Source organism: Colletotrichum godetiae, assembly GCF_030913485.1.
Source record: "Colletotrichum godetiae strain CBS 193.32 chromosome Unknown BDP55scaffold_12, whole genome shotgun sequence".
Classification (NCBI taxonomy): domain Eukaryota; kingdom Fungi; phylum Ascomycota; class Sordariomycetes; order Glomerellales; family Glomerellaceae; genus Colletotrichum; species Colletotrichum godetiae.
Window position 1 is genome coordinate 300,224 of NW_026851260.1, and position 13,380 is coordinate 313,603.

The 13,380-nt window shown below is 54.1% G+C and overlaps 4 protein-coding genes across 4 annotated transcripts; 3 read left to right on the forward strand and 1 right to left on the reverse strand.

The window, feature by feature from the left end:
- Positions 1–1,150: 1,150 nt before the first annotated feature.
- Positions 1,151–2,443, reverse strand: BDP55DRAFT_713527 (uncharacterized protein; the record flags this gene model as incomplete). Its single annotated transcript, XM_060578242.1, has 4 exons — positions 1,151–1,276; positions 1,368–1,875; positions 1,979–2,109; positions 2,381–2,443. 4 exons carry the CDS (start codon positions 2,441–2,443, stop codon positions 1,151–1,153), a joined length of 828 nt encoding a protein of 275 aa, XP_060431909.1.
- Positions 2,444–6,259: 3,816 nt separating this feature from the next.
- On the forward strand, positions 6,260–7,755 carry BDP55DRAFT_60593 (uncharacterized protein). Its single transcript, XM_060571110.1, has 4 exons — positions 6,260–6,645; positions 7,240–7,288; positions 7,523–7,670; positions 7,723–7,755. The coding sequence occupies exons 1-3, from the start codon at positions 6,394–6,396 to the stop codon at positions 7,570–7,572; spliced, it is 351 nt and encodes a 116-aa protein (XP_060431910.1). The 5' UTR covers positions 6,260–6,393; the 3' UTR covers positions 7,573–7,670; positions 7,723–7,755.
- Positions 7,756–8,089: 334 nt separating this feature from the next.
- On the forward strand, positions 8,090–10,062 carry BDP55DRAFT_548341 (YT521-B-like domain-containing protein; the record flags this gene model as incomplete). Its single annotated transcript, XM_060568828.1, has 3 exons — positions 8,090–8,831; positions 8,885–9,399; positions 9,451–10,062. The coding sequence occupies 3 exons, from the start codon at positions 8,090–8,092 to the stop codon at positions 10,060–10,062; spliced, it is 1,869 nt and encodes a 622-aa protein (XP_060431911.1).
- A 2,313-nt stretch (positions 10,063–12,375) lies between these two features.
- On the forward strand, positions 12,376–13,116 carry BDP55DRAFT_547951 (hsp20-like protein; the record flags this gene model as incomplete). Its single annotated transcript, XM_060568795.1, has 2 exons — positions 12,376–12,876; positions 12,931–13,116. 2 exons carry the CDS (start codon positions 12,376–12,378, stop codon positions 13,114–13,116), a joined length of 687 nt encoding a protein of 228 aa, XP_060431912.1.
- Positions 13,117–13,380: the final 264 nt, after the last annotated feature.

A 13,380-nucleotide genomic window follows, 5' to 3' on the forward strand; every position in this document is an offset into this window, starting at 1 on the left:
CGATGTCACCTGTATGTGCTCGTCTCGAGTGACTGCTTCTCCTCATGCAGCCGCGGCTCCTGGCCAAGCGCCCAAGTGCTTGAGTTGGCATGTTGCCTAGAGGGAGTGCTGAAGCTTGAGCCGCCTTGTCATCAGCGTTCTTGGCTGATCATCGTTTGAGGTGCTGTATACCTAGGTATTGTCAGTGACATAGAAATCGGCATATGCCGCTATCTAGGGGCCGTCTTTGAGTGACGGAATTCAAACCAACCACTGGTGCCACTTCAACGAGATGATGAGGTAATGCAACGCCAAGATGATGCGGTACGCAGCGACTTCATACCCAGTCTCTCGGTCGAGTGCCGTTTCTCCTTTCATCTGCACCGGGCCACTGTAGGCTACATTAGCTAATTCAATTGTGTCCTGTAACGGCAGACTAGCCGCGGAGGAAGCTGCCAGACCAGCCTTAGCGTCTGAAGACGAGGCGCCGTGCTATCACGGCGACGTACCCGTCCGATTGGGTTGCACTTGTAGCAGACAGGTGCTGGTGGGCGTCTTAGGTGCTGGTCGGTCGTCAATGAAGCTGTGAATCGGTCACGCCTTCAGAGGTCTGATGCACTCGGCAATACGGGCATGCTGGTCTCATAGCACTGATGGTACGCACAAGTACACCTCGCGTGCCTGGCCCAAATTCGAACGCCGTATGATGTCCGGATAGGTATTGATCATGGCACGCATGGCACCTCGGGTGGCATGTTTCCGGGGTCGGGGTGCAGGAAGGACCCTCAATGTTACTGCTTCGACGGGTTCTAGCCATGATCTCACCCCCGGATCATGATGTGGTAGCAGTGACGATTCTCGGAGGATGCGTGCCACATGCAACGAAGATCTCGGTGCGGATGGGGTAAAGGATCGGCGCCGGTCAAGCTGGAGCCTTGGTCAGTTGTGGCGAAACTCCCGACCGGCAAGCCGCAATCCTCGGCCGCGCGGTTTTTCTGGCGTCAAACGGCAGTTTGGCATCCTCGCATCCTTGGACGGCCTGCGCCGTGGATATTTTCTGCAATTTTTTTTTTGTTCATTTCCACCTCCGGCCGCCCCGCGTTCCTAGCAAATCCAATCGAACGTATACTGGGCCCGGAGAGGAACTTCCGGCCGTCGCAAGTCTGGATAGCTACACTAAAGTTGCCACGATTGATCGGACCCAGATGGTTGCTGTGGACGGGTAAGGGTCCTGCTGCTCAGGCACAGGGTTCGGGCGATGACTCGTGCTGTCGGGGTTGGCGCCGGAGAGGTATCTCTAGGTGAAAGAAGCGATGAGATTGGACAATGGCTTGGGTGACTGGTTGCGAGTACCGTCAGAAAAGCTTCCCAACAAGCTTGAGACAGACCTTTTCGCCACAAGCATTCGAGATGGTTGCGGGAGGAGGAAACATGCTGCCGCTACAGGCTTTCGGCTTGCCCATTGGCGTTGATGAAGGGATCAGGCCTGCTGGAGAAAGGAGAGGGAGACCTTCAAGTGCAGCGGGGGGCCGCAATGTAAGTGGAGGTCTGAAAAAAATCGAAAAGTTTGGAGAATCCCATGTTGGCAGTGCCGTCAAAAGTCTGGCGCGGCGGCTTTGGATAGTCGTGATTGCAAAGATTTCGGGTATACATAGGGGGCCAGGGGGGCGTGCGTTCCCCCGAGTACCTCCCCAGGTACCTGCTCTGTACGGTGCATGGTACGTATCTAAAGTGGCCTCCAATGACACAACAAGCAGGCACGCAGACTGGAGCATCACTTCAAGGAGGAAGGAGCAGAGAGATGTGAGGCGAGACGAGGCAAGACATTTGACAACCTGGAAGGAGGGAGGAACAGGGTACACAAGGCAAGAAGCAAAAACAAACTTGGCTACCCATCTTAACTTAAGGTGAAGTACTCCGTACCAGGTCAAGACAAGACAAGACAAACAAGCACCGATGGCCCCAAAATTCGAAGGCACCACCCTATGTGTGTGCTTACCTTATTCTCTGTTGGCCCAATAGGATACCGAAGGGTACGTCAAGTTGCTGGACCATGAAAACTACTTGTGAGAAGCCAGCTGACTGGATGTCAACCAAAGCTTGAGGGTAGGTAGACAGAGAGATCTCTTGCTGGAGGATGAATTTGCAGTTCGCAAATTGGCATTACGCGGAGACACTCCGGCAAGAGACCGAGCTCCTCAAGACAGAGTTTTTCATGCTCCAAGTCTCCATCTCACTCATGGAGTCATGGTGCTTGATGCTTGGGGCCCTTGGGCACTCGGGGGACAAAGTAAATGGCCGCCTGTCCTTACATTAGCCACCAAAAAGCGGCCATTCAACTTGTCCCCCGAGTGGAGTGGAAGAGGAAGAAGAACCGGCGGCAATAGATTTGCACACTTACGTCAAATGTCACGGTGCAGTTCTTTCCTTGGCCTTGGACCCTCCAAGTTGGAGCGTGGGGCATGTTGGTGGGACGGGTGGGGTCCTGTCCAGACCGATTTCCCACTGTGGGCGACAGATGCGCATTGCGGTCGGTGTCGGTTCAGTCACCGTCAGACTTCACTGTGAGTTTCCCGTTTCCGCCGCGGACCCCGTCCACGACTCCAGCCTCCTCCTCCACCACCACCACCCCCCCGTCCACTTGGAATGTCCGCAGTTCCGTCCAAACCGCCAAACCGCCCAGACAAAGGACCGCCGCCGGCTCACTATGTAGTATGGCATCCGACCGCGTCAAGGACGCTGACAAGTGACAGTGGACTGGACGTGGGGTGAACCGCGCGGGCTCCATACTACACTACACATACAATCGCGATTCGCGATTGAATCACGGCTACTGGTCAGCGGCATAAACACCGCGCCCCGTACCGCCACAAATATTTCCTCCAAGGCTCCAATGTCTCGACGGTCTTGTTACTCTCCGAGGAGACTTGTCGCACACTCTCCGACGTGATGGAGCTGTCTGGTTCCCCAACTCCTCCATCGTTGTCCCTCGTGGACACTGTACTAGTCCACTCGGCCATCTTTTATACTCCGACGACGAAACGTCTCCAACTGAGGTTTACTCGGCCTAGTCCGCGTTAGCCACTTTCAGCCTTCCACCTGATACTGCAGCTCCGGCGTTGGTCTAGTCTTCGTGGACTCCGCTGGCTCTCTTCACTCATCAAGCTTTCGTAGCATAGCTTTCACATACCTTACGGTCACGAAATTCCACAGCGGTTGATCGATGCCTGTACTCCGTACCACCTTTGCCCCAACCACGTGGGTTTAGACGCTTGGCCGGCTTGCCTTGTTACAATTTTACCACTGCCGTTGGCGAGCGGGAGAATCAACATTTGGGGGCTGTGGAACGATCAGACCACCAATGGGCCGAGGGCCTGCGTCAACTTACAGGCCTCTCGTGCCCAGAGATCATCCAGATGTGCTGGATGCGTTATGGGCTGCCTGGGTAAGGGGAGAATGGTCTAGACCACCGGTCTCCCCGCACAATAGCTCCCTCATGCGGCTAACAGCCAAACCAACTCATGCTGCCGTAGCTGCAATTTGAGCCTCTTACATTCTTAGCGCGACGCTTCTCAGGTCTGATATCTTTTTGTCACTGGGCAAGCACGCAAGCTGGGACATTGGACGGGATGATGCCGGATTTCTCGAAGCAGCCCTCGATCCACAGCGGATAGATGAATCTGCCAGGCATCTCGGCTCCCTCCACGCCCTTGTTTTCGATCACTGCGATTCTACCTTGTTTTGCGCGGGTAGTGACAACTCGTCTGTGTACTTGACAGCCGGCCGACGCATAGCCACGCTACGGCGAGGCCTTGGCCGAAATGGAATGATGTTCCGGCACCGATGGGAGACTGGCTTGGAGTGCTTCACGACACATTCTTGCAAGCGCAGCACCGAACATCCTCCAAAGCTTAAGGATACTCAACTTGCTGAGACTGGCATGGTCATCTACGTCATGACTTTCGAAAGGGTGACGGCGACGCTCGGCGAGCCGTTGGTTGTGGGAAAACGGCCAATGAGCCAGTAGGCCTCATAGGCCTTATTTCAAATTGCCATGCCACGATGAACAGGAATGAGACATGGGACTTCTCTCCGCGCCTCATGCCGGTGTAGCTTGATCAGACAGGATGAGTCTTGCCAACCCAAAAATGCTGTAGGCATGTTTAGGTGCACGTTTCCTCGAGCCACTCCACCGCTGAAGCAGGATGGCCAGCTCTCTGGATTTCACTTGCCATTGGCCTCGGAAGCGCATAGCCGCCCCCAGATCACCAGTTGAGCACGTTGCTCGTTGCCCAAACTCAAGTCAGGCCGATGCGAGGGCGAGGGTACGGCAGTCTAGAGCTTAACGCCAATTGGGCGAGGCTGAAGATGTAGGGCGAAGCTTGGAGAACTAGAGCGGGAGATGCGGTCGTGGGCCCCAGTCCCCAGCCCAATGCTTTCTTTTTTCTTTTCGCCTCGGTGCGGTACTCTGTACGAATACCGCATGATCCCGTGTCGCAGCTGTGCAGCAGCAACCCAACATTCACAAGCCCAACAGCGAAGAAAAGCATTTCAAAGCAGGCAATGATCTGTTGAAGGGTCTCGACGTTCCCGATGCTTTGCTGCGTTTACCAGGGGTTGATTGTCTATTGATAGCACAGCTGCGAATGCGATGCCTATCAGTCAGGTATCCGCCACCCACCTGGCACGCCTTGTTTAGAATTTGAGGCTAGCGATCCATCAAGTGATGGGGGGAAAGCCAACGTCAGTCAAGAAGACGCGAAGCAGGAAGACGAAAGTTTTGAAATGCAGGGAGCACATGGAGCACACAGGAAGATACGACGTATACCTAGGTGCGACTGTACCTTTCCCCTGTACACTGGATGTACCTTGCCGAGTACCTCAAGCGATACGTACCGGGAGGCGACTTTGATTGACCGGGGAAGGCCCAGGACCGATGTGGCTGGGCGTCCGGGCCAGAGACGGGACTAACAAGACACACCAAGACCAGAACGAAATCGAACGAGTGGGCGAGCAAGCGCGGTCCCTGTCTCTCTTTCTTCTTTTCTGGGGCTCTTCTTCTTTCATCCCCTCATCCCCTTGCACTTTTGGGAAGGGACCTTGAATCTTTAAACAATCCAGTCGGCAGGCAGGTCAAGTCGGCACGTTGTATTACTTGGCAAGAGGAAAGGATAGCACGAGGAGCGTGGAGGTAGGTAGCCACAGGCCATCGGCCACAGTACATTTCCTTACCTCCTTGCGCTACGAGATACTTGGCTACGTACTCGGACACAGATTGCTTCCTGACTCTGGAAAGTGGCTCGGCGGGTCGAGTGGCGAATGCAAGACTGGGTCGCTCTCCATCGGATTCCTCCACCCGTCGCCCTGCTTGTCTCTGGTGTTTGTCGCTGCTCTATCCGTTACCTTACTCTGTTGTGCTCTTGCTCTGTTCTGCATCTCGCTCTCTCTTTCTCATAGGCCCTTGTATTCACTGCCTGTCTTTTCCATGTCTCCGTCAATACTTGTCTCATTCCTAGTATTCGATCCGTCCGTACCTGTGTTATGCTTGATCTAATCAACTACGAGTGTCGAGGCGAAGTAAGATATCTGATGGGTTAATCATTCTCCTCCTCTGTCTGTGTCGCCATCTCTTCTACATCATCCTCTCTCTTTCTGTCTCTCTCTCTCTCTCCACAAATTACGGCTTCATTGTTACTCGATAGCTCTCGTACTTGAAGTGCCCATGCCAATTGAAATTGACCAAAAAACAAGACTTCCATTTACAAGTCCATCCCTGTTGACACAAGGTGACAAGCTACCTTCGTCTAGTTTAGTTCGTGGCCCGGCCAAGTGGGAGGGCCACCCGACCACATCTGTGTCCCTTGCACATCTCAGAGCGGCAGCCAAGAACCGAAGAGAAAAATCCCATCTTTCTTCATCCAATTTGATGCTACTGGTTCCAGAACGGGCTCCTGGCCATGCACATCAGTTCGTTCCCACATCATGGATGCTCCCCTTACCCGCATCGCCCCTTCTACCGCCACCCCTCCGTGCCCTCTTTAGTAAGGTAGGTAGGCTCTTCCTCAATCCTCATCCCTCCCTCTTCCCCATTCCATCTGGGCTGAACTGGCCCGGGCTACCTTACGAGCAAAAAACTCTCTACTAGTTCTACTAGTGCCTCTGTGTTTCTCAACCTCTACCAATTCCTTCCCATGAAGCGGGAAGCTGTGGCTCTGTCATCTCTGTCTTCCCCATCTGCTTCTTGGCTTCACACACAAGCTTACACGCCTCTCCTCTTCTAACTTCACCCCTCCTCGAACGCCACTTAACCCACTGTCTGGCCCGGTCGTTTCCTTCTCGCCTTACCCGTCGCTCATCCAGACTCGACTCTCAACCCGTCCTGTCTTCTCTCTCACAACAGCCTCGGTGAAGTGTATGACGGTCCCCTTCGCTCACGAGCACTGCCATCTCGGCCTCTTCCTTGTGGTATCTGTAAAAACCACCACATACACTACGGCAATAACGGACGCAAAGCGGCGAAGTGGTTGCCGCCTACATCCCGGAGCTCCTCCTCAAGTCGGCCAACGGCGCAATCTTGGAACCCACCTCCAGTGCTCTAGCACCTCATCGACAGCTCCCCCGACCTCGAAACTGTGGGCATTATCCCGCGCAATCTACTCTACTTCAGTACGTGCGTTTCTAGCATCCCACAACTCCTCCAACGTTTTCTCTCAAACCCCTACGCCTCAGTCGCCGCTTGCCCATAGCTTTCATATTGCTCAACAAGCAACTGGGATTCTTAGAGCCTCCGCACTCTAGCAAGATACCCGGCCCTTGGGTTTTGGCCACCATCCTGTCGGTAACTCGTCACCTTCCTTGTGCCGCTATTCCACGCCTTTCTCTTTGCTGTCTGGGTCTCATGGTAGCCGTTGCCTTCCTTCTTCCATAAATATCATTGGACGTTGGGAGACCAAGCACTCTTAGTGTCTTCTTCATCACTCATCTACCACAGCAACCTCTAACTGGTACGCCAGGACTCTTCTGTCTAAACCCTCGCTTACGTTGACTTGGTCTTTCTCAACGGGTCTCGTCTCGTCTCGTCTTGCCACTAGGGCTTCTCAGTCGTCAACTCTCTTTACTCCTCTATCCTCCCGAATCGCACTGGATTGGACGTCCGCTGGCGCGCAACACCACATCGTCATTCTAACTTGGATTCCTCCTATCGCTCGCATTCGTCCTTGCAGCATTGGAATCGCAACTCATAGAGTACTGATCTATCAGTCCTGCCAGCGTACAGCAGCAATCCCTGCGTCGGCGCCCCGAAGTTCAGGTAAGAGACAGCCCTCGTTTAGTGGCAACCGCACCACCCTGAAGCCGCACCTCTCCACACGATGTGCATGCCTGGAGTTCCCTAACCTAGCCCCTCGCGTCTCGTTTCTTCGTCCGTCCCGTCATCTTCGGCAGCTCCCCCTTCACCCCGGTACCAGAGGCTACGCCGTGCCCCCTGCTTCGGGCTCTTCTCTGCATTGGTATTGGACGCCCAGACGAGCTGATCGCCTTCTAGGAATTTCATTGAGCCACACATTACACGCTCTCCTTCCTGAGCAGGGTTAACTGCCACATATACCCTTGGGCGCTCGGAAGCGTGACTTTCCAGAGGGAACCCCCCCTTTCCTTCAAAGGCTGTGCAAACTAGCCACATTGGCCACAACGTGAGCTTTCACTCATCTACCGCAAATAGCTCAAACTTGTTGTGGCGCTCAGAATCATACATACTTCCCGTCACATCCTGACCGTCTTTCCTCTCGTCTGGGTTTTGCTCCGTTAGAGCTGTCCGTCGACCTAGAGCTCAGAGGACTGGACTAGTACTTGGCCGAAGGTATAAACTACTAGACGGACCTCATCCTGGCTATGTGGCGCCGTTGGTCCCGGCCGCCGACGTTTGGGCATTTTGCTAACTCGGTTGCGACAGTTTGTGGGCGGCTTAAACTCCGATACAGCTCGCACAATCACCATACAAATGGGAGATGTTCAATCCCCTCCCAAAGTCACTGAGTATCCTATCGTGGACTCTCACAAAGGCGTAAACGCTGCAAGTGTTTCGCCTATTTACCTAGACGAGAAGTCGAGAATGGAAGCTCAAGGCATCCCCCACCCGCAGCATCAGCAGTACGGCCCTCCGCAACATGCCTTCTCGTCTCAACTCGACATGGCTCAGCAACCCGCAGCCGGCCGCCCCGGGAAGTTCAACATGAACAACATGGCGAACGCGTTGCCCCAGTCCAACATGAGGCATGGGCACTATGTACCTGGTGGCCAGCCGCAGCATCAACAGCAGCGATTCAGCCCTGCTACATCCTCGCCTTCGATGATGCCGCAGATGCCGCAGATGGCTCCTCAGTATCCTGGTCAAGGCGCGATGCCCATGGGAAACCCGCAGTACTACATGCCGCAACATCACCAGATGCAGCATTACTATACCAATCAGCTCTCTCCGACCCAGCAGCAAGCTCGCCCGAACATGGGATACTACCCGAATCAAATGGTCATGAATCATCCACAGCATAACCAGATCCCTCAAGGGTATTACTATCCTCCAGCTGGCCACTACTCCCAGAACCAAGCTCTTCACAATCCCATGGTCTCGGCACAGTACATGGGAACGCACACTGGGCACAGTGACCCTAGAGTCATGCCTCAGATGCCTAACGGGATCGACCCTAGCGGTATGAACGCTCCTTCGAGTCACAGGTCGAGTGGTATTGCGTGCCCAGTGCCAGTGTTTGGGAGAAGCATCACTGACAGAACCATAGATGTGGGCGATGGCCGATCTGGTGTTGTACGCGGCCCACCGCGGAAACCGCGCCAAAGTGGTTAGTTATCCTGCCACTCGAAAGTAAAACTTGCTCGCTAACAACGATACTAGGACATGCGATCTGGGTTGGAAATCTTCCGCCTCAAACCGACCTCATGAATCTCGTCCACCACGTTTGCAAAGAAGCGAATGGCCTCGAGTCACTTTTCTTGATATCGAAAAGCAATTGTGCATTCGCCAACTTCAAGGACGAACAAATATGCATAACAGCTCAACAGAAGCTTCACGACTCTAAATTCCAGTCCGTTCGCCTCGTCAGCCGCTTGCGCAAGAGCACCGTCGAAGGCGCAACGGGCGTTACAGCACCTACGGGCCCGGCGGCCTCTTCTGGATCGCAAACACCCCATGACGTGGTTGCACCACCCAGTGCTCCTGAAGCTGCCCCCGAGACTGCAGTGGCAGAGTCCAACGACGTCAAACCCGTCACTACAGTAGAAGTAACGTCGCAGAAGGACAAATTCTTCATCCTGAAAAGTCTGACTGTGGAGGATCTCGAGCTTAGTGTCAGGACAGGGATTTGGGCAACCCAATCTCACAATGAGGATACGCTGAATGCGGCTTTCAATGTGAGCAGCTATGCGTTCTTTTGGTTTTGCATGTCTGACTTATTTTTATAGGCCGTTGACAACGTCTACTTGGTGTTTTCTGCGAACAAATCAGGCGAATACTTCGGATACGCAAGAATGACATCCCAAATTAACGAAGACCCGGACGCCGCGATCGAGTTTGCCCCCAAAGCGCAGTCCGCAAACGATGTCGACTTACCGAAGGCAATTCCTACCGAACCCACAGAGTTTGCGCCCAAGGGCAGGATTATTGACGACTCGGCCCGGGGCACCATCTTCTGGGAAGCAGAGCGTGAGGACGGAGAAAGCGGTGACGAGGAAGAAGAGACCGAGGTGGAACAGAGCGATGTAAGCAGCCGAAAGAGCGGGAACCAAGAAGCTGATGGTACCACCAAGGCTTGGGGGAAGCCCTTCAAACTCGAGTGGCTGTCGACGGCACGGCTTCCATTCTACCGTACCAGGGGTCTTCGTAATCCATGGAACTCGAACCGAGAGGTCAAGATCGCGAGAGACGGCACTGAGCTGGAGCCGTCCGTCGGAAGGAGGCTGATTGGGCTGTTCAATAGGGTCCAGAGTCCCGGCTCAGGATCTGTGCCGGCCATGCGACCTGGAATGGCGATGATTGCAGGATATCCGCCCATGCGGCCACAATATCAACAATGACGGGCACCGGCATTGCTGGCGACATGGGCAGGACTCCTTTTCCCAGTCATTAGTTCATTTGGATCCGGACTCTGTGGCTTACGATCGGTTGGACATGTTTTTACGACAACAGCCGCATATGCAGGCCATGGCGAGCGCTGAGATGGTTGGTTTACTGGATGCTGCTTCTCAATGTACCTAATCTGGCTATCTAATTCTACGAAAGAGTTTGGTGTATATTGCGCTTGAATTGGAGTTGAAGGGACGGCGCCTGGGCGATAAGACAGCTACCGAGGCAGTTGGCGCGGATGGACTGGTCAACTGAGCAGATTTTCTCCACTTCCCATATCCCGCCATATGCGTGTGAATCACCACTTGGGCTGACGAGATGAAGGCAGAATGCAGGATAATAAAAGGTTGGATAACATGCCATTGTCACTGCGAATCCAAGACATGTCGTCGATCAGCTGTGGCACCTTTCCAGTGGCGACATCCACATTGTGGCTTGACCCTGGAAGGGATGAACCCGGACGAGCGTCGGGATCACGACTCGAACTGTGACCTCAAACCTTAATTGGCAAGGTTGGACGTCGCATGGCTCACCGGGCACGTATCATTCGATTGCCGGTTTTCTGTTACTGGGAGCTGATGTCAAGATGCGCGAATTGCCCAAACAGATGATCAGGGAAAGCTTTGCGGGATCGACTGCCACATGTGACTTTGCATCAGATTCAAATTCGATGCCGGGGTTTCGTCGAAAAGTGAAGCTAGCGTGGATAATGTACCGTCGCATTTGAGTGGGCAACGGATGGATTTTTGCTGTCAAGGATACGGAGCACCACAACATTTGAGTAAATCCACGGTACGGCCAGACTTCGAATTCTGCGAATTCTTTTTTCTTGGTACGGATCGATATCTCGTCCAAGTTTCTGTTGCGGGGTTGCTATAATTGCGACGGGACGATTACTGAGGGTCTCCGTCTCTGGAGTGAGGCGAACGTTTTCCCTACCTTGCCTTCTGAGGTACACCTGCATACCCACTAACTGACCACCGTATTGTGAGAGACCAACCCCCTGAGGCCGAAGGTGCTACGCCGAGCGGGCTTGACGTATCCGCAGGTAATGTATGGAGTTTGATGTCGTAATGTCTCCCATCGGCATCTGCCATCGGCTCCTCCTCCGCTCAAGCGGCCCAGCTGCATTGGAAATTTTTTTCTGCTAGTCGTGTCCTGTCCTACTACACTACCCAAAGAAGTGGGAATATCGTGCAACAGGTTTCGACGGGAAACCACACCGGACATGCAGACTAAAGCGGGAGTCGCCGTGGGCTGTACCACTTTGCCCTCCCCCCCGATTTGTGTGATTCGACACGATGAGGGGGGCCCGCGGGCTGGTTGGGAACACGAGTCTGGACCTGGCCATGGGCGATTGAGAAAGCCTGGACTCTCATGGACTCTCGCCGGCTCTGTCATGTCTAGGTCTGTGTGACTGGACGAGCTGGGGGCCATGGGCCTGGGGGGATAAGGAAGGAGGGAGGGGGAGAAGTGCCCCTGCACGGACCATCCGTTTGACGTCAAGGGAGGAAATTCGATTGGTTGAGCGAGAGATGGCGTCTTGCTGGACCCTGGTCGGAGGCCGGAACTCTAAAAATTAGGCGAGGTGGACGAATCGCGGTGGCTTACAGCGGCTTGGAGCTTTTGCAAGACCTGAAGATGCGGTTTCGACATTGTGGATGTTGACATATTTGTCGTATTGATCAGATGAAGTTGCTATTGAATGATTGAGATGTTGCGAACCTACAGGCCTTGAACTTCAACAATATTCTTCTGCGAATTAACGTGGTTCGGTTAAGTGATGCACCGCTGCGCGGATGGCAAATCTGATGGAAGCCGCTGGAAGGTTCCAGCAACTTCCGCGCCTCCGAAGCTACCAGAACCCTCTCCCATTATGAGGCCATCGCCAAAGAGAAGCTTACAGATCCTTCCAGAATAGGCTTTCGTAGCATGCGCGTCCCTTCCTCGTTGTGCGAGTTCATTCTCGAAGGACCTCGCGGCGAGTTCTTTGGTTTTTCAGCGAAATTTCCGGAACGCTTGGGATGGTACGATGGGGCCTGCTTCCGTTGTATAAATCCGTCGTCTTGATCACGTCTTACATCGTTTCCTTTCCTTCAGATCAGAATATCAAGAACAACAACAAGCAAACACAACTACAACTCTCTCACAGACAGCAACAAAAACAACCCTCACTCTCAACTACTATATCTTTTCTACTCATAGATCAACCCACAATACTACCACTCCACACCCTCACAACAACCAACAACAACACCATCAAAATGGCCGCTTTCTTCCCCCGCAACTTCTACAACTCCGATGCCTCCTTCACTCCTCTCTTCCGCCTTCTCGAGGACTTTGACAACTACTCCCGCCAAGGCAATGGTACCTCTTCCGGTGGCGCCCGCGGCACCCACCGCAACCACGTCCCGACCTTCCAGCCCAAGTTCGACGTCCGCGAAGTCGAGGACGCCTACGAGCTGCATGGCGAGCTCCCCGGCCTGAGCAAGGAAGACGTCTCCATCGAGTTCACCGACCCGCACACCCTGCACATCCGCGGCCGCGTCGAGAGGTCTTACACCGCCGGCACCCCACCCACCGCGGGCCTCCTCCAGCCCTCTTCCGGAACTGAGATGAGCGGCGCCATCACCGACGGTAGCAGCAACGATACCTCTAGCACCACCACCAGCACTGAGCGCCCTCGCTCGCCTCACCAGGCTACCGTTGAGGATGAGGAGGACGACGAGACAAACTCCACCGCGCAGCCTACACCCGCCACCACCGTCGCCGAGGTCGACAAGTCTGCCTCTGCCGCTGCTGCTGCCCACCACCACAAGAAGGAGCCGGTCGACAACGCAAAATACTGGGTCTCGGAGCGCAGCATCGGCGAGTTCAGCCGGGTCTTCAACTTCCCCGGCCAGATCAAGCAGGATGCCGTCTCAGCTGGCTTCAAGGATGGTATCCTTTCGATCCGGGTGCCCAAGGCTCCCAAGCACGAGACGCGCCGCATCTTCATCAACTAAGATGGCTCCGATGTTTCTGACACCATCACCATGGCAATTGCGGCCTGTTCGACTGTACAACAGTAAACAATAATGAGAACTAAGTGGATCGGGATGGATTTGATGGAGGAATTAGCATAATGGGTCTTGCATTGGGATTGGTGTTTCGGGTTTCTTCCTGCTTTCCTTCGCTATATACTAGCAATGAGAATAAAACAGTTCAAAAACGGATTGGGTCCAGCATGCACTTCTGAAGTTTTCTAGTATGAGCTCAACTTGAAAAGA

Bases quoted from the DNA above. Each gene is read 5' to 3' on its own strand.
- BDP55DRAFT_60593 (XM_060571110.1), top strand. From the start codon at position 6,394: ATGACGGTCCCCTTCGCTCACGAGCACTGCCATCTCGGCCTCTTCCTT. The intron at 6,646-7,239 runs GTACGTGCGTTT...CTGATCTATCAG, and splicing joins GCGCAATCTACTCTACTTCA to TCCTGCCAGCGTACAGCAGC. The intron at 7,289-7,522 runs GTAAGAGACAGC...ATCGCCTTCTAG, and splicing joins GTCGGCGCCCCGAAGTTCAG to GAATTTCATTGAGCCACACA.